Below are 19,866 nucleotides of genomic sequence, written 5' to 3' on the forward strand. Positions count from 1 at the left end.
TCCACTGAACCAACATGAAAAAAATACCCGTCAGGGGGTGAGGAGCAGTAAAAAAAAAACCCGGCAGTGAAAGGGTTATAACTGCTAGGACACATGACATTGATAGGGTCTACAGTACAAGTTAACTTTCTAATATCTTAACAAGGAGAGCTAATAGGCTCATAGCTGATTGTTTGCATTCACCTGGGGGAAGATGCTCACCTCCAAAAGCGCTGCAAATAACACGCGAATAATACTGCACTTCGGTAAGTCTGCTCGTTGTTTTTCGTCAAGCAGAAATCACTACTTGCAGCCAAAAAAGAAAGATTATTTAGGGTGCATGGCTCACAATGTTGCGTGCTGCTTCCAAAACTTGTTTGTGCTCATATTGTTTATTTTTCATACAAAAGTGGGACTATGGCAAATTATATGTGGCAAAGACTAAGTACTAAATCCACCAGCAGGCTTTTATTAGTGTGACTGCTTTCAGAGTGCATAGCTAAGCTTCGGGTTTGTGTTTTTTGCTCAAATTTGGTTTTTCAGTACCGTAAGGAGTGTAGCAATGTCCATTGGGTGTGCGAAATTGAATCCAGCATCTGACATTCGGTAGCATTGTGCAGTAACGCTTTCACCTAGACAAGCTTTCTCTTTCTCCACATGCAGAGCTGGTGAAGCCAGCCCGAGGCACATTTGAGAGTGTTCCCAACAGCCAGATGTATCTCGGAGGCGTTGACTTCGTGGGAGCCACAACCAACCTACCTGGCCTGGTGGGATGCCTGCAGGGTCTTCGTATTGGAACCACCCAAGTGGACCTTATCAGAGACGTGGAGAACCAGAATGTCACCAAAGGTTGGTGAAGTTATAAGGATGCATACTTTAAACGGATCGCAAAAACCAAAATTTTCGTGCTGAAATAGCTCAAATGACAGTTGCCAGACAGGAAGTGATTCTGCGTGTGCTGAGAAATTTTCGATTAAGAAGCGAATCTAGATTTTCTCGCCTTGTCGACCAAGACGTGTGATGGCAAGCATGATAGACAAGGGGTAACACTCGAAAATGAGCAATTAGTATGTTAATTAAACAGTCATAGAAGTGAAGGAGCCTCACACACTATTCCACTCAGTTCAACCTGAAAAATGTGTACATAGATGCACGACAAAAGCTTCAACCAATGGTTGGCTCTAGTAAGGTTCTTTTTTTTAACAGTGAAGCTGCTTAGCAAATCGCAATGTCTCGTGTACACAGTTAAAAATACCAAGAAATTGCCGAGCACGTGCACGTGAGCGCGGGCCTCACGGCGACCGCCTGGCAGTTAACAAAACCAAGAAAATGCCTAGCGCTTGTGTGTGCGTGCCTCGCGGCGACCGCCCAGCGTTCCCCAATGCTCATTTGCCAAGCCAAGCATACCCACTTAGGAAGATTAGCCGGGATTGGCCAAAAAAAAAAAAAAAACTCCGGCATTCGCCGTAATCGTGGCAACACTTGCTCATAATGAGAAAGACACGTCATAGCGTATGCCCTTCTGAGGTAATGTCCAATGATTATCACTTAAAAAAAATGGAAGAAGGTCACACTTATAGCAACAATGATGGAGTAAAGGTTGTTGCGGCAGCGAAGAAGAAGCAAATCGGCTGCAATCGTGGTCTTAAACCTTCGTGATGGTTTTAAAGGTTGCGTACAGCTTCGCTACCTTCAAATCTTACGAATTAGTGTGAGCTTCTTTCATTTTTTGAATTAAATAAAAATTCAGAGATACTATTGACTGCACATTAGTGTCACCTTAGTCGCTGAGTTGTACTATCTGCCTTCATTATGTGCTTGGCAGGCTAGATAGCATAGCTTTGTTCCCTCTGCCTTCCCAGGGCAGATACGTCCAGGCTGCAAAATGATGTGCGATTCCAAGCCCTGTCATCACAGTGGTCTCTGCATAGAAGACTGGAAGAACAACCTCACCAGTTGTGACTGCTCCATGACCTCGTACCAAGGAGACATTTGCCAGACAGGTACGTGTGAGGCAGTACGTGTCTGCTAGTACAAACAAAATGCACGAGCTCTTATCGTTTGTCCTTTTGGTTGACTTTGCAGTAGCTGCTTCTCACATCTCAGTTTATAACAAAGAAATTGCAAATGGTTTAAACCTGTACAGAAGGGGTTAGAAAAAACACAAAGATGAAATTTTTAAGTAAATTCAACAGAAAATGCTACAACTAAGAAAAAGATGTAGTAATATGATTAAAAAGAAAAGAGTACTGCCCGTATGTGTGCAGTTGGAGGTGTGATATACCGTATTTTCGCGCGTATAACCCGCACCGAAAATGCGGCAATTTCAGTGGCAAAGTATGGGTGTGGATAATACGGGGAATTCTTACTTTAGTGCAGCTTCACGGCAATGCGCGTTGTGCTGTGAAGCTCCTATGCAGTAACACCGACTAAGCCTTCCATATCCACAAATAATCTTCAGATGTGTGGTCTGTGTCGCCAAAAGATGTGAACAACTAAATGAGTATGGCCCTGTAAGCTACGGCGACGGTGATTCTACACTGCCTGTACCCTCTCTACCTGCAGACATCGGAGCCCAGTTCGATGGCAAGGCTTGGATCGAATACTTGTTCACTCCTGAGACGACTGGCCACGACCGCATTTCCATCGCCCTGGCCTTTTCCACGAAGGCCAAGGCAAGCGTGCGACAGGCGATCCTTCTCGTGCAGTATGCACAAAGGTAAGGCTTGGGTTCGATGCACTTTTCTACTTGTGGAGAATAAAGGACAAAAGGGAATTATTTGTTTTTGAGTTCAGGTGTATTGCAGCAAGGATGCAAAAAAAACAAAAATTTGTACGATGTAATGTCAGATGTTTAAGATTGGTAAAACCCCATCAACTTTCCAGTGCAATGCCACTTTTTTTTAAAAAAGAAAGAATCCAGAAACATATCCGTAAGCATTACTAAAAACAGCAATAAATTGGGTTTTTGGGGGGAAGTTATGTAACCACAATGTCACATCACAAATAATATGCTTACTGTCACACTCATTCAGTAATTCACACAAATTTGTCATCTCATGAGTTGCTTGATTAATTCTGTAGGGCTAAGTTCTTTCTTCATTATCTCCCATATCAAAAAAAAAAAAATATCAGCTTCACACTAAAACTTTTGTAATTCTTCTGTTATGCAAATGTGAAGGAAAGTTTGACATCCATCTCAATGCAGCCTTATGGCTACAAAGGAAAGCTAATACCGCTTCCTCAGAAACTTTGCAGTTGAAAAATTCATCCTGGTACAGGATTTGAACCTGGGACCACCACTTAATAACCAGAGCAGTCGCTCTACCAACTGAGCTGACCAGGAGGCTAGCTGTTCGTAGCGCGAGAGTGAATTGATCAACAACTCAAAGTGATGGACAAGTGTTAATCGACCAGATTTGGGGGAAATCCCCAAGGTGGAGTAAGTTTCTGTGAAGGAAAGGCAGCTTGTGTTTTTGCCCACCGGTGTTCAAGAATTCTTTTCGTCCTGCTGCCTTGTTCACCCCATGTTTTATTGCTAATCGAAGCAATAACGTGGCCCTCTCTTTGTGCAGCCAACATTACGTTCTGGTGGCCGTGACGCCGGAAGGAGCGCTCCAGATCCAAGAGAACCACGCATCAGCGAAAGGTAGTCCTTTTAAATGCATGCCCCCAGACTCTCATTGACCATGCTTTTTACAAGCTTTTCGCACAGTGTTCGGAAAGCAGATGGGAAATTTCGCCGACGGCTTCAGGCACTGGCTGCTCTATCGACGCGTTGAGAGTGACGCTCGCGTTGTGGTGAGTGAATTTTTCTTTCAGAATGCTTTGCCTTACGGAAAAGGCAAGTTGTGCTCAATCGTGTCTTATACCCATGCTACATGTGCACAGAAAATTACATCAAGTGCTTATTAAGGCCTTAAAAAACCGAATGACATTATTAGGGCGGTACGTACGTGCTACACGCCGAAACGCAAAGGCATTAAGTGTGTACGGCACGATGGTGATAATGCCCTAAAAAGAGAAATGCACTCATATTGTAGAAGTTTTTAATATAGAGAAAAATGTCTTAGAAGGGTTGAAAATGCTTTTTGTGAAAGAGAACGTTATGCAAAATAGTGTTTTCTAAAAAATGGTGTGGGTCGTTTCTAAAAGTTCCTTCAGCAGCTGCCATCGTCTCCCAGTGGTAGCGAAGTCCAAAAAATTCAAAACGACAAGTAGCATGACGTTTTGCCTTTTGCCGCTGTTTTAGTGAATTTCGTCTTCTTCAGAACTTCGCCAACAAGAGTGCACAAAAAATCATTTTATTTTGATGTTCAGCTACATTTCTGCATCAACACTGTAGGGCTGAGAGTTTCATTTGTTTCATTTGGTGCCCATCGCGTTCAAGAGTAGACAGATTTAATTAAGGTGTTCGTAAAGGCGAGTGGGTTGTGCGGAACTACTTAAACCAGAAATGACAATAGAGTGAATGGCATTAGATTTTGACATGTAGCAGCGAATTAATGGCATTAAAACTGAAGGCACTAAGCACTTAATGTAATTTCATGTGCACGTGTATCATAGGTAGGTATTAATTTATTGTTTAAAGGAGCCATAGAGACAAAATACAGTTGTGTTCATTAAAAAGACTGCTTTCTCCTGATTAAAAAAATACCACCTGCCGCGGTGGCTTAGTGGCTAAGGCGTTGCGCTGCTGAGCACGAGGTCGCGGGTTTGATTCCCGGTCGCGGTGGCCGCTTTTCTGATGGAGGCAAAAAGCAGAAACACTCGTGTGTGCGAGATTTCGGCGCACGTTAAAAGATCCCCAGGTGGTCAAAATTGATCCGGAGCCCTCCACTACGGCGTGCCTCATCGCCTGCGTCGCATCGGCGCGTTAAAGGAGCATGAAGAAGATAACAATACCAAGTTTATTGCAAACTTCAAACAAATAATAGCGATATTCAGGAAAAGATGTTCAACAGTGGCAACTCCCGAACCACCTTGCGGTAATTTTCCTACGACGTCACCGAATCTTATTCGTGCAATGGGCGGCTGTTGATGAAAGCCATTAGCAAGGAACTTGAGTGGGAGATTGTAGTGGGGCCTCTAGTTTCGTTTTATGTTATCACTTGAATGCTGAAACGGAGGTAACACACAGAAAAAAAAAAAAAAAAATCCCGGGCCATCTCCGCTAACATGAAACCTGGGGAGGGGCGAAGCATGCAGTGTATAAGTGTATTCTTGGCGCCTTGGCGTTTTTGCCAACGGAGATGAAACCGTTGGGGTATAGAAGTATACAGCTTTGCTGTAAACGTCTCTGGTCTTCGAAGCACAAAGCTCTCAAGCGCGAGGCGTAAACGAGTGTCCGGGTGTTTCTTTAGTACGCGTTACGTTCTAGCGCGAGGCGTAAACGAGTTTCCCGGTGTTTTGGTACCGTGACTACATGAAACGACGATTACGACAACGACGATAGCAGGAGACGCCAACAGCCCCAGCCCCTGAGGGGCTTCGCCCCTAACATTGTTAGTGCCGGTCCATAACACATCACTCCTGCCCATATGATGTCGCGGTGGTGCGAAATTTGAAAGTTATTCAATATTTCTTGTGGTTTTTTTAGTTAAAGCACGATTTTCATGGCTAGAATGGAGCTGAGTGAGCTGCTAAAGTCTGGTTCTTTCAAATTGAACAGCGTTTTATTTTTAAACGCCAAATCTCAGATTTTTCATGGCACGGTTTAGAAATGATATTATGGTTATAGTTTTGCAACAGTAATGCTGCAATATTTTTGTTGTTGCATTCGCAAACACTTAAAGTTAATAGGTTGTGGTTTCAGAAGCTGCCACAATGGCTTTTTATTACCGTTGTGCTTTTCTGCCTACATGGTTATTTTGTTACATCGAGTACAGAATGTGTTCCTAGTTGGCAGATTTTTCAAGACATAGAGTTTGGGATTGCTCTGGGCTCGAACAGTCTCAGCACAGTACAAGAATGGTTTAAAATGACAGAAAAATTGTAAATAAAGTTATTCTGGGTCCTATGCCTGTATACTGTCATAACAACTCAATAAGAACTACATGTTCAAAAGTGCTCATTTTACACGTGAACGTAGATTTGGATACAGTGCAGGGAACTACAGGCACACAGCATTATGCGAACATGATACGTTCATAAAAATTTCAACTAATTTCACTTGGTTGCCAGCGAGTCCTTTTCTCAATTCTCAGCCGCTTTACGCATGTGTAGGTCGATGGCAAGGAGTACGTGCTGACGAGTACCACTCCGGACACTTCGGGCCCCACCATCGACATCAGTTCCAGTCTGGTCATCGTGGGCGGAACAAAAAGAGACCCAAGGTTTGGAGACTATGGCGACTTCCAGGGATGCGTCTCCAGTGAGTCTCAGCTAGCAGCGAATTTATCTGTATTTCCCTGTTTTTTGGCGGATGACCTGAGTAAAAACTGCCTTTTTTTCGGTGGCTTCTGCTGCGGTGTATTTCGTGTACGACTTGCTGTGCCCTTTCGTTTTGTGACATAGTGTGTTGAGGCAATTCTGCCCCCTGGCAGACCTCATGATGTCCTTCATGGTTTAACTTTGAACTTCTCTTCATTGCTGGAGACATTTCTTGTTGTTAGTGTGCATGCGAGCTACACTGGGTAAGGCATGCTTCCTGCGTTAAGGCCGTGTTTCGCACTGCATAATAGGTGGTCCCAAGTTGAAGCCGTTTGCTGGAATGTTTTTTTCACATGTCTGCCACAGCAGTAATTGCACCATGCATTGAACATGGTGATGGTTATTACTAAGGTGGTGTCCAAATCACATGCAGTGTCGACATGCAGGAATTGATGTTCCCATTTCAATTCTTTGTTTTCTGGAGAAATCATTTGTGTCACCCAGCCATGCAGTTACGAAGGAATTGCAGTGATGTTCTGATCTCTAGTGGCATGCTTGCTGATATGTGTCAAATTTTACGGGAAATTTTACTCGGGCCGCACTTGCCCAGGAGAGCACTAGTAATTTCCTCGTTCATTTCAGCTCAAAAATTGCAGTTGTAGCTAACCCACTACCTAAAATGTGGGGTCGTAAGGTCAAAGGCTGTAAGACAATTACGAACACCAAATAAACATATGAACACCGGGCATTGCCTTAATTAAGGCAATACTCGGTTATGAAGGCAATATGAAGGTTGTAAGTTCATTGTGAAGTTTGTAAAGTTTATCCGGTGCTCCTGAGGGTGGCACCATGCAGTTGGTGCGGATGCGTGTTTGTTGTTAAAAGAAGCTGGTAGAGCATCAAGGACATTTGTTTTCATAGCTTCATAGATGAGGGCAGTTCTAAAACAAATATTACATATCCATTCCTGAAAATATGCGCAAGAGATCGTACAGCATGTGAAGCATGCTTGCAACGTAGAGTTCATTTCAACTATAGCTTTGAGTTATTACAATACATTCCTTATCACTTTGTACTCATATTATACTCGTAATTGTTATTAAGCCATTCTCTTCACTTCTTTCTTTCTTTCTTTCATTGGTCATTTGGTCTAAAAGGCAGTTGTCTGCTGACCACAGGGTTCAGTGTATTGAACCGTTGTTTAGTGCATGGCAGTGGTGGTTGCTATCATTGCAATGCTTGTACCTTGACGTGTGTGAATTGGAACAAATGAACAAAGGTGTTCAAGTCTTGTTCAATATTTCACATTGCAGATGTGGTTGTGGAATTGCGGACGCTCAATATTCGGCCTTTGGAGACATACTTTGGCTACCAGAAGGGTGCACTGGAAAAGGTCAAAGTGTACGGCACGCTGAGGGAAGGACGGTGCGCTGAATTTGCCGCAATCATCGGTGACAAAACGGAAGCCATCTTTAAACCGCCTGCGGTAAGTGTGTGTATCTATATCTAAGGATAAAGATATAACTGCGCTGTAATAAGTTTCTGGGTACATCGATGAAAGAATTTGCATAATGTGACCTTTTTAGCTCGTATGAAAATGGAAGTTTCTCCATTTGTTCTTTGAGCCTGTTGTGACCTACAAATTTAACAATTTAGAATACATGGGCAGATTAAGGCACAGATTTACATGCTTTATGTTAGCCTTGCACACCAGCCACCAACTTATCTGCTGGCATATGAACTTTCGATGTGATCTGTGTAGTGCCTCACTATACTACGTAATGTTGGTTTGTCTCAATTAACAGGTCTATAAACCATGAATTTGAAATTGGTACACAGGTGGCATAAAAGTCTGCCGCTGATTTTTACTCGAAATAGCTCCTCACGATAAAATTTTCGGAAATAATATAAAGCTTGATATGATAAATATGAAAAATATTGGCATATTGGTATAAGGAAAAGACATGCAAAATCAACATGACTTTGTCCTTTTGGTTCGCATAACTTTGAAAAGGTAGGAAATCAGCTCAATGAACATGCTTTCACCATGTTTCTTTTGCCTATAGCAACTCAAACTAGCATGTACAGACCTAATGGCAATGTTCAAGTTGAAGGTGAAGTGACAGAAACTCTTGTGTTCTTTCAGGTCAATGTCCCTGAGTGGCACAAGACAAACCCCGTCCTCGTTCCCTACAAGCACAACTCTTTCCACCCACAAGCAACCAAGCTGCTTTATGCAAAGGCGACCAGCACCCGTGAGTGAATTGTGGCACCTTGCTTATTTTGTGTAAATAGTTCATGCTAATTTTTGCACATTTTACAACAAACCTAGAGGTAAGATGATCAAGTCTATACTAAAATCTAGAAACTAAACTGCACCAGCAATGCAACAGGAGGGCCGAAATCATGCTAACCGATTTCTGGTATTTGGGAGACTGCACAAACTGGGCTGCAGAGCAGTAGTGTGCTGTTTCAAGGCATGCAGTTACACGTCTTTTTCAAATAATGCCTGGCTTTAAGTGTGGGAACATTAAATGAAAGCTGGCAGGATTTTGAGGCACTCTCCCTGAGGTAGACGTGGATGCAACTTCCTAATGCACCAATTATGAGCTCTCTGCGCTTGAAGAGTCTGGTCACAAAATCCTCCCCAGAAGAGGCAGTGCAGGTAATTCCACTGGTAAACAACAGGAGGAGTAGAACGACCTTTAGAGCATCGAGTTTATTGTCCACACGGCCGACAGACACAAAGTTCACCTTAAGTCGCACAAACAGTTTAGCAGCAAAAAAAAGTGACTCAAAGTACCTTCTTTCATTGGTTAGAAAACCTTGAACTTTGCACTGTGTGGAACTGCAGTCCACAGTTGCCATGCACAAAAACTTCCTTGTTTATTAGCCACCTAAAAACTTGCGAACCATTAATGGTTTTGGTAATGCTGTTGCATTGCTGAATGGCCACTTGCATTTGCTGATGCCATTTAGCCAAACTGACACAGCATACACTAGCTCTGTCTGACTATACTCAGAGTAAATTTTTGACCCTCAAAGTTGTACCTTGGGCGAGTTGGTTACCTGTAGCACGATACCCTGGCGAAAGGACAAATGGATGGGTGGTAAGTGCATGGCATTGAGATCTGTCCACTGCATGCAGTCCATTCTTCTTTTTGCCACAACCCATACCACTTCTAGCATGCACTCCATAATGCCTGTAATGCTATCACATTTACAGCTACATTGCAGTTGCAAGAAAGAGTACTCTTTTTTTTTTTACTTTATTAAATCCCAAATTGCTAAAAGGAATAGTGCAACATATTGTTCAGTTTTTTTTTTCAAGGCAGCAGGGTAGGTAATGGTGACAGGTGAGCTAAAGTGGTGTGTAAGTTGCTGGTGGTTTGGATTCACTTCTTGGGAGCCTGAAAGGCCCTGAACAGCTGCAATTGATTCCTCCCCCTTCTTTCGGGACCACTTTTAGTTACAATATGAAGACTATAAGTACCAACATGTTTGTAAAGTTAACCAAAAAGGGGGCATACATGCTTTCCCAAAGTGGTGACTCTGCCCCTTCACTGTACTGGAAAAGCCCTCGCACTCTTAGGGCCTCTGAACTCGCCAGCCCTGTGATGCGATCCCCGTTGCCAAGAGTGGCCGTGTTGTGCTGTCTGTCTGCCAGGCGTGGCGGTCATCATGGGCGTGGTGCTGATCGTGGTGCTCATCGGGGTGTTCCTGTACGCCTGGCGCCTCCAGAAGCGCCACAAGCACCAGAAGCTGCGCGAGGACATCTCCTTCTTCCGACAGGGCTCCGCTTCCTACAGCCCGGCCCGGTCACAGCCCAAGCGCAAGTCGTCCACGTCCCCCGTCAAAGGTTGGTGGGATCACCACTGTGCCACCGCAAAGGTTGACTGGCTCAAGCTATGCGCTGCTCGGGAGAAGGTTGGACTCTCGGTCACGGGAAATGCTTTTAGGTGTGAAGTACCTTAAAGGGACCCTGCAACACTCTTTGAGCAGTGCAAGTAAACCTGCGCGACGTTTAGATTACACTGCCAGGAATACCTGAGCCAAATATTACACGTGCACGTGAAGCGGTGAGCGCGCAAATCGATGTGAAAGACGCGGAAAAACCAACCGCTCTCTCTTCAGTTGTCCTCATTATGCATGGCCTAAGGGACGTCACATAGGCCATGGCTGCCCGATCGGCTGTCACTGGTCAACTTCGCGGCTAGATTCTCCCATTTCCGTCGTCGTCATCGCTGTGTACGAACCTCTTCTATGCCTGAACCTGTAGGCACAGTTTTGCCGTTTCTTTTGTGTTTTGAGTGCGTGCGGAGTTTGAGTGATGAGCTCAATACTTCCCTTTCAACGGGACCACTCGACTACAAACGTTTATTGCTTCAAAAACGCCCTACCAGCCCGAGCGCGCACTTGCGAGCAGGCACCCATGCCTGCTTTTTTTGTGGCACCAGACCGGAAATAGGCCCCTCCGCATTGCGCAGAAAAGGAGAAACCTACCCGGCATGTGATATATCGAAGGCCACCGAAGAGAACGCCGCGAGCCGCCCCCCTCTCCGGGAGAGAGTGCGCAGCTTTCGTCACGTTGCCCGCGGTCGAGTTGAGAGGGAACGATTATGCGCGATTTCTCATCGCGGGTAGTTTCGTTAATAGTGGACGGATTTTCATAATTCTTGCGGGAGGAGATTTCTGCGACAATAGACTTTATCCCAAAATACATTACTAGTAGTCGATGGCAAGTGTTGCAGGGTCCCTTTAGGACCACACAATGTCCGTCCACATCCGTGCGCATAGTATTTACAATCGCAAAAAATCACACGGGCACCGGCAGGATTCAAGCCTGTGTCTGGTAGACCAGACTGAGTTGTGTCAGTCGTCTTACCCATTGGGCTACGACCGTGAGTTAGTACCCGAGAGTCAAACGGCTCAAACGAGAGTCAAGGTAAAAAAGCAAGGATGCCTTATGTGCGATTAAACGGTGCTCATAAAAAGGAAAAGCCACCCGGTTTAAACTAATCTGTATGCTTGCCTCAAAACCTATTTTTAGTTTCAGTGTAGGCAACACCAAATTTGAATTTTTATTTCACCATTACTTGACACAAACTCTTATTGAAAGTAACTAACATGTGCAATAACTTCGAAGTTTGTGTCAGACCGAGTACCCTAGCTGACACTGCCGCTATCTCGAAAGGCAAAAAAACAAAATTATAGCAATCATTCCATCTGCCTCTACATGCTGGTCTCTTTCGAAGTCTGCCCGCATTGCCGCCTTTGTATCATTGCAGCCGTGAGCTTCAGCCGAGTGAACAACGACTACCGGCCTGTGCCCCAGATGAAAAAAGAGGTGCTGTCTTCAACGCCCCGCAAATCACCGGAGGCCCCCAAGCACAGGCCACTGCCGCTCGCCAATGCGACACCACCCAAGCCTATCCTCAACAACCGCAACTCCACTCCAGCCGTGTCACCCATCGTGAATGGGCTCGGTAAGGGACGTCGAGAGTTGCCTTGTGCGATATGAAACGCACCAGTGTAGCATCTGATTGTGCAGAATGATCTCATCCCCCACAGTTTTTTATATTCTTAAGCATTTATATGAGTACTCAACAAGGAAATCTATCTGTGCATTTGCAATGCTTGATGTGTTGTGCTTCTGCAGCATATAAGGATCAAAGCCCCTTTCATCTAATGAGAAAGGTGGTTGAAACGCGAAGCTTTTTCTGTGCAAAATTAATTGGGCGGTGGCAATTGATTTGTTTTAATTTGGTTTATTTAGACGTTTCACTTTGTTTGTTTGTTTGTTTGTTTGTTTATTTATCTAGAAGTGTTATGTAACATGAGTCAAAGTCCAGAATCAAAACTCAGAGTAAAAGTCCAAAACATAAGCTGCTTCGACCATGTTGTTATGGTGCAATCGGATAGACGTCGGCTACATAACACGAAAGACCCAGGCTCGATTCCAACCACAAGAAGTGTTTTCTTTTTTTGGGGGGCACTTGATGTGCCTTTGAAAACCCATCATCTTCACGTGCTATCCCATTGTGTAAAATTGGCTTTCCTGCAGTGAATTTTAACGTACAATCGCCATAGGTAAAGCAAAGAAAGCTTTGCTTTAAAATGCAAATAATGAAAAACGCTACAGCCTTCCCACTTTGGTATCAGATTGCGTATATCGATCTTATAAAAATGTCTGCTCAGCAATGCATTTGTGTGCAGTGGTGAAGCCAACTCTAAAGGGGCTTGGTGTAAAGCTTTATGGGGGATACACAGAGTTTTATAGAGGCACTTAATATAAGGCTCTAGAGCCCAAACTTTTTATGTAAGATGTGTTATAATACCCCCAAAAATGAGGGGAATGTTTTCAAGGCGATGAACACCTGTAGCAGTGAAACTGACTTTAAAGGGGCTCGAAGTGCAGTAGAGCAGCTCAAGCATTTATTTGACAATTCTCACTTGGGAGCTTAAGCCTTCTGAACACATTTACTTTGTGTCTCCTCTGGCCGAATTGAATGCTTTTTAGAGCGGAAGCTCTTAAGAACCTGCTTTTGTGGTCTTGTGGCGCCATTGTCCCTCGATGTAACCAAGCAAACGAAGAGAACACCAAAGGCAGATGAGATAGGGCAAGCAGGAACGGAAGAGGAAAGTGTGGTGAAAGTGTGAGGAGGAGGGCAGTATGTCATGGCAGCCCAAGACATGTGAGAAAAAAGAGAAAGAAAACTGCACCTTAGCATGTAGCGGCACCTAAGGAGACTTAAAACGAGACAAGACACTTACTTTTATGTAAGCGTCTTGTTCTTTCAAGTTCACAAAGAGCACAGAAGCCCAGCACGTGCTACGCACTGCACGTACATCGGTCCTTCATTGTTCCCTGTTTGTGTAACTCATCTGAACCACGTGACATTTGTACGGGAGCTTCAAACGCAATATACAGCATGTTTGGCAGTGGCGACGCGCTCCGTGATAGCACCAAAGTAGTACACACTGTCGTGCGTTCGCTGATGGTGTGATAACTTCCTGAGATGCAGCAGCTATGCGCCGTGATTGACCAAGAAGACTGCAGCTTGTGCTGCGCTCACACTTCACATTAGGGAATATCGTAATCATTAGGCAATATTTTTATGTAACGTTTATGCCTCTTAACTTCCTCTGCATTGGCTGACACATAAAATCCCTGTGGTGTTCAGCCGTCCATAAGTGTAATGCTCTGAAGGATGGAAAGGCAAGCCATTTTTCATTTCTCTTTTTGCAGGCGGATTAAAGTCTAGGCGGCCCGTTTCAACAGCTTCCCAAGAGCTTGAGTGGGATCCTGCAGCTGATCAGGACCTGCTGGGATCGTCGGTAAGTAAATTTGCAATGGGTACCGAATATCTTGAGGAAAATTTGTATTGAAGTATGAAATGCTGGATCATTGTTTGGGAAAAGCAGAGCCTTAAAGCAGCACTTAAAAAAGTGCTGATTCATGAAAAGCTCAGTTTGCTTTGAAAAAAAAATTTGGCACCAGAAACAAGATTTTATGGCATTGTTGCTATATTAAATGATGGTGGTTGCTTATTTTCCGGCATTGGGATTAGTTGCCGTGGTTCAAGGCAGTTCGGCGATGCTAAATGCAGGTGCTTAAAATGAGCCTGGTGTGAAAGTTGTCAATGGAAATATTTGGACTCTTCAAGTAAGCTAGGTAACACTGAGCAAAAAATGCTTGGAAGAATCCATGCTTTCAAGAACAATAAAATAGTGCAGTCACCATTACTCAGAACACTACGTGATTCTGGGTGTCTGCAGGTGTCTTGAGGAACTGTATCTTTTGAAGGAACTTGCCACGGGCCCAACCCTTCCAAGATCAGTTTGACCTAACATACAGACTCACATAACCTAATGTCCAGTTTCACAAGAGGTGCAACAGAGACATTGGCCAAGAATATAATTTTTTGGTGTTGTTAAATGATGTCAGGAGCTGTTAAATGCCTTCAGGCACTTATGCTTAACTTTTTCATTACCACGGGAAACTGACCAATTTTGGGGGTCGAACAAAACATTTTTTCTGTGCCATAAATATTGGTTAGGCACACATTGCAGGGACATAAAATGCAGATGATTCCAGACGCTTTTCAACGACATGAGTTTTAATAATGTTTTCATAAATAATAATTGCGAAAAAAATTATTCAATTCAAAATTTTTGTCCAGGCGTCCAAAAAAATTTAACAAAGTAAGTTGTGTATAATAAACCACCAGTAGTAAAAAAAATTTAGAATATACATTGTTTAGGTAAACATTTTAAAAACCCATCCTAGAAGAAAAATTGAGTTGCGCAGCACAATTTGTCAGAAATAAAAGAAAATGTTAGCCCGCGTGGTGCTCGTGCTTTGTGGTGAAGCCCAACCACTATTTAAAATTTTGTTTGTTTGGATGGTTCTATAGAAGAAGTCTGGTAGTTTGACATCATTAAAGGCCCCAATTAGCCTCCACGTGATGTAAAAACATCTTGTAAATGATTATGACCAGCACATTGGGGAAGGTAGGCAAGCGATGCGAAAAAATCCGCTTGGAGTTGAAGACCAAACTCTTTGGTGGATGCTTGTTGACGTTCTACTGATCGCTTATCAGTCAGAACTTTCATTTGCGGTTTATTATTATGTTCTCTCTCGCTGTGGTAGCCCTTCTTGCAGGAATAAGGTACGATGCGCTAGAATAGTGTCCAACAAGCTTTCACCAAGCCGCCGCCGTGCTACGAGCGAGTTCAGCACTACAAGCCTACTACATTGCAGCGCCACCTAACAATTTTTAACAGAAACAAATATAAGGCTATTGCAGACTTTGTCAGAATAGACGGTTCTACTAATCAGGGGCACTAGGCCTCTGGAAATACCCTCGTATGAAACCGAAACTGGCCGGTGAACAGCTGGCGGTGTTCAAGGCCAACTGGAAGCGTTCTCCTCATCCGAACTGATACCCGACGACTTTCTTTTGTTATCTTTTGACTTTCAGCGGAAGCTGTTATCACAGAAGTAAGGCATAGATAAAGTGGAAGCACGAGCGGCATGCTTGTTTTGAGGAACAGTAGCAGGCAACGTAGACACCATGGCAAATGAGCTTGTAGCTGGGTAACTGCGTAGTAGCACCAAATATGAATTTTGCAATGCAAAAACGAAACAGAGACTGCTGAAAACTGGCTGAAAATGCCAGGCACACTTGGTAAACATGCGGGGACCATCAGCAATAAGCTTTGGCAGAATAAAGCTGCCCTTTCTCCAAACCAAAGATCACTAGGGAATAGCTGGTGTCATTTTCAAGTAATTATCACCTCTCAGTGCTCTCAGATTGCAAAGCTGACAACATTATTTGGTACTTGAGCTGCCAGGAGCCTGTTGACAAAAAAATATTATAGTAATGCAGCCTAACATGATCTGCATTCTTTTTTGTCCAGTGCAGGAGCCACGCCCCCTTCCTCAAAAACACACACATCTCAGCTCACAAAAACCGCCATTAGAAATCTCAATGTCGCCGGAGCAGGATAATTTCAACTGATTCTAGAAGTGCAGTGCCTAGACTAACCACTGGCCGCATTAGGTGTACGAGAAACCACTACAACATGTCGAAATAAGCAGTATAAATCATTGATCACCGGTGATCGATTTGATTAGGCATGGTAACGAAAGAGTTAAAAGGAATGCTAAGTTTTACTTGAAAGCTTCATTACTGGACAAAATTACAAATCAGCGCGGTAGCTCGGCCACCATGTAGCGTTCTCCTTTGTTGTAATTGCAAATGTGCGACATTTGCTGTCTTGGCAGGGTGTTCAATATATAGGTAGGAAGCTGAGTTTGCTTATTACACATTTTAAGGCATGCGATTGCTGTGGTCTCCATATTCCTGAACTTTGTGGTTGCTTTGTGCAAATACATTAGGATGGCCATGTGTTGCAAGTGGTCTCATAGCTCTGGCTGAGTACCGGTTAATGCATTGGGCAAGCAAGTACCGGAAGTTAATTATTATGCGAAAAGATTTTTTTCACTGCAGCTTTCACGCTTCAAGTTTTCTCTTTATGGTTAGTCAAGTATTGGTGTTCTACCATCGAAATTTGAATTTTGGAGACTACCAACTGGGAACATTTCTTTCAGCATTAACATTTCAGCAAAGAACTACATATTCATATGCAAGTGAAGGAAACATGAAGTAATCAAGGGCTCTGTTTATAGAGTTTTAAAATTTGGTATCATTTGTGCGTGACGCCATGCTGGTGAGTGTGCCATAAAATTTCAAGAGTTTTCGTAAATTTTTCTGGCCCTATTTTTTTTAACAGAAACTGAGGAACATGATTAGGTTGGCATTGTATCTCTGCTCTGCTGTTCCCAAACATTGATCACTTGTGAGCATGTTTATGAGGTAATAAGGGGGTTGACCAATGGCTGTTGGTAAGTGGTTTTTTTATTGAAGTGAACGCAAACTAAAACACCACAGTTCTATAGAGGTACAAAACACTGGAAGAACCGAAACCGCATTTCAAAATGTTTCGCAGTTAATAAAAAGGTTTTTGCAAGCACAAGGCTTCTGGCATATGAAAATTAGCCGCCCTAGAGTTTTGCGAGACTAAGCGCTAATTTGCTTTGGTTCTACCCTTTTTCTTACTTTTCCTTTTCACAACCTACTTGTGGGTACACTTCATCACTCAAAAACTTCTGGTGGTGGTGGCTTTTTACGCTTCATGTGTGACCTTTTGCGGGCAAACAAAATTTTATTTTGTGTTGTTATGTCCAGCTACTTCCTAACGCTCACCTGGATGCCTAATAGAATGTCGCATTAGTGGTAGGCAATTTGTTTGCAAAATTTCAAAATCTCCCGCCTAAAATCATGAGGACCCGTTAGATCGTGCCAGCAATCCTAGAGGGCGCCACCGACCTGAAGTTCGTGTTGTCTCTTGTTTGAAGGAACTGAGTGCCATGGATCTTGGAGACGACGAAGACTTTCCCGAGACGCCCAAGAAAACAAACAGTGCGGAGCCGACGGTAAAGAAGCGCCCTCTATCTTATGCTCCGATCGCGTCCACCAGTGAAGTCACCATCAACAGCTTTTAGGCGCATCCTGTGCTTTTTCGAATCAAGTCATTCGCGGCAGAAACGACTGCCTTGCTGTGATTGAAAGGCAGAGCTTAATGCTGTCACAAGTCGTATTTTGTCAAAGCATGTTTTCAAACTTTCGGATAACCTGAGCTGGGCCGTCCATATCTGTGTATCGGAATCAGACGACATGAGTTCGCTCATGTGCTCATCACCATCGACGCAACAAAATAATGTCTCCTTTTCAAGTAGTGCTTCGTAGGATACAAAAAATACGCCCACACAGCACTTAATTGTTAGACTTAATAAGCCTGGCAAGCAGATGCATAGGGTGCTGTAGTCGCATTGAAATGTGCCACTATTTTTCATCTGCAGAATTTAATTAATGTTTTGAAGGGATAGATTATCGTAGCACACATTTAGTCGCCCGATTCTCGCCATGTCATTTACAGTTTGAAGTATGAAGCAGTTTCGAATTTTTCACAGGCTCAAAGTGTTCTCAGGGGGTAAACATAATTCTTATGCCTTCTGGTGGCCAACGTTCATAAGGTACCAATTTTTTATATAAAAGTGCATTGTCATACCAAGCATTCTTAAGCTTTTCATACATCGGTTTGTATCCACAGTACATCACAGCACATGTGCTTGCTCAATAGGCCTGTTGAGCTGCAAAAGTTTTACAATTTATTTTACTGCATATACACTTACAAATGCATACGGACCACTATGGTCGCTTTTCCCACCCTTAAGAGACAATTATAACACAGTTTACATTTGATAGACACCTTATGATTGTTGAAACAAACAAGAACATAACATCCGGTCAAACAGCTAGACACAAAGAGAAACAAACAAGTTACAATGTGTGCCTGGTGGTACGATACGTTCCATATGGCACGGTATGGTCCATACGGTACAAACAATCCATATGGTACGACACAGTACGGTACAGTCTATTAGCCAGTATCTACTATAACGGGCACTTAAGACAACTTGTAATTAGTACTGAAACGTCAATGGTTTGTTGAGTTTTTTTTAGCTGTTTGCTGTTTATGTAAGCGACTCTGCCAGCCAAAAATTTTCGACGTCACTTCAAAAGTGGTATCAACATGCATGCGAAAGTGCCGTGACAAAGTCATGTTCTTTTCTTTATGTAATTCAGACTGGTACCTGTAGGCAGCTTACTTTTATGTGAAGTAGGCTGACTGTTACTGCATCGCATTTTCAAATTGGTAACTACGAGTCACATGATTTTCCATCCTTACATCAAAAATAAGAGATACATATTAGGCAAGCGCATGAATCATGCCAACAGGAACAGAGATACTTTTAATTTTTGCCGTGTAATGAAATTTGAATTCCTCCATTCTATTTTAGTATGGAAGCAATAAATGACCCATTGAGTGCTAAAACCAGTATTGGTATCCGGCATCTGTAACAACTTCTAAGCTATCATTGAGTGCGATGCATTCCATAGTGTGCATCGGAAAACTAACACAAAGCTGTGATGCATTCCATAATACATGCTATGGAATGAAATACAAAGAAAAGCACTGCACGGGCATGCACGAACCCATGTAAGAAAGTGGAAAGTGCTATCCTCGGAGTTTTTTATTTTTATTGTCCCAGCGTTCAGTGGTCGTGCGTGCTTTTGTGCGGGACTATTTGACGAATACCGAGTGATTTTCAATCATCTAACACCGGCGTACAAGCAGACAGCTGTGCTGTGGATCCATCCTAGAAAAGTATTTGCGTGTCCATACTTCGCCTTCCATTCCAAGCTTCCTATCACCTGTGATACGAAGAAGAGTTGTCGACCAATGACAGGTTTACAGTCATTCCCAAGTTGTGTTACAAGATCAGTTCCTTCTGTAAGTTATTTTAGTATGTGTATCAGCTTTTGTATTTTTTGAGATGAGAGTAATTCAAATACTTCCGACCCTCTATTCTTACTTGCTGCTGTATGCCACGCTGTGTGTGTTGCTCCCTAAGGTCTGCGTGTCTTGCAACACTTTGCTTTGCTTTATCTTTTATCATTGTGTTGTATGTTGCAGTGTGCAAGTGTACGTGCTCTGTCTGTATGTCACAGTTTCTATTTATGACACTATCTTTACAAAATAGTAGGCCAATAAATGCCACAGTATCCTATACACACTTTAAGAAAAAAAAAAGGCAGTCTGTATATAGCCAAGTCATTATTTTTTTATGTAACGTACCGCCAAAAACACTTATCTTGTATCAAAACAGCACTGGTTTTATAAATTAAAATGTATGAATAAATTCTTCGTCTGGTGTGATTTGTGTCATTTTGCCGACAAGAAAACGAACTGAACGTCAGTTCGAAGCGAACTCCAAGCAGCACAGTGCTGACTGGTATCCTTTAGTGCCAACTTTGACGAGCCTTACAGGGGCGCAAATGATAGCAAAAGTTTTGTTGTTACCGCTTAATAAGCTTCTCAAGA

At 43.1% G+C, this 19,866-nt stretch overlaps 1 protein-coding gene across 8 annotated transcripts in view; it reads left to right on the forward strand.

Annotated features, from left to right (window-relative positions):
- The window catches only part of Axo (axotactin), a 138,935-nt gene that overhangs the window by 102,684 nt on the left and 16,385 nt on the right, over nucleotides 1–19,866 (forward strand). For 4 of the 8 annotated variants that reach the window (XR_013320303.1, XM_077690963.1, XM_077690964.1 and 1 more), the window contains 12 exons: nucleotides 643–828; nucleotides 1,842–1,982; nucleotides 2,545–2,698; nucleotides 3,555–3,628; nucleotides 3,683–3,780; nucleotides 6,205–6,352; nucleotides 7,665–7,837; nucleotides 8,498–8,606; nucleotides 10,019–10,210; nucleotides 11,640–11,837; nucleotides 13,601–13,689; nucleotides 17,276–17,353. Coding sequence is in view for 7 of the 8 variants with exons in the window: in XM_077690963.1 (XP_077547089.1) it covers nucleotides 643–828; nucleotides 1,842–1,982; nucleotides 2,545–2,698; nucleotides 3,555–3,628; nucleotides 3,683–3,780; nucleotides 6,205–6,352; nucleotides 7,665–7,837; nucleotides 8,498–8,606; nucleotides 10,019–10,210; nucleotides 11,640–11,837; nucleotides 13,601–13,689; nucleotides 17,276–17,353 (1,640 nt within the window). In the remaining variant the exon portion in view is untranslated. The remainder of the gene's footprint in view (nucleotides 1–642; nucleotides 829–1,841; nucleotides 1,983–2,544; nucleotides 2,699–3,554; nucleotides 3,629–3,682; nucleotides 3,781–6,204; nucleotides 6,353–7,664; nucleotides 7,838–8,497; nucleotides 8,607–10,018; nucleotides 10,211–11,639; nucleotides 11,838–13,600; nucleotides 13,690–17,275; nucleotides 17,354–19,866) is intronic. The other 4 variants (XM_077690966.1, XM_077690967.1, XM_077690968.1 and 1 more) reach the window with 2 other exon arrangements.

The sequence above is a fragment of the Haemaphysalis longicornis genome, unplaced genomic scaffold (assembly GCF_048455015.1).
Source record: "Haemaphysalis longicornis isolate Haplotype H1 unplaced genomic scaffold, Haemaphysalis longicornis Haplotype H1 scaffold_10, whole genome shotgun sequence".
NCBI lineage: Eukaryota > Metazoa > Arthropoda > Arachnida > Ixodida > Ixodidae > Haemaphysalis > Haemaphysalis longicornis.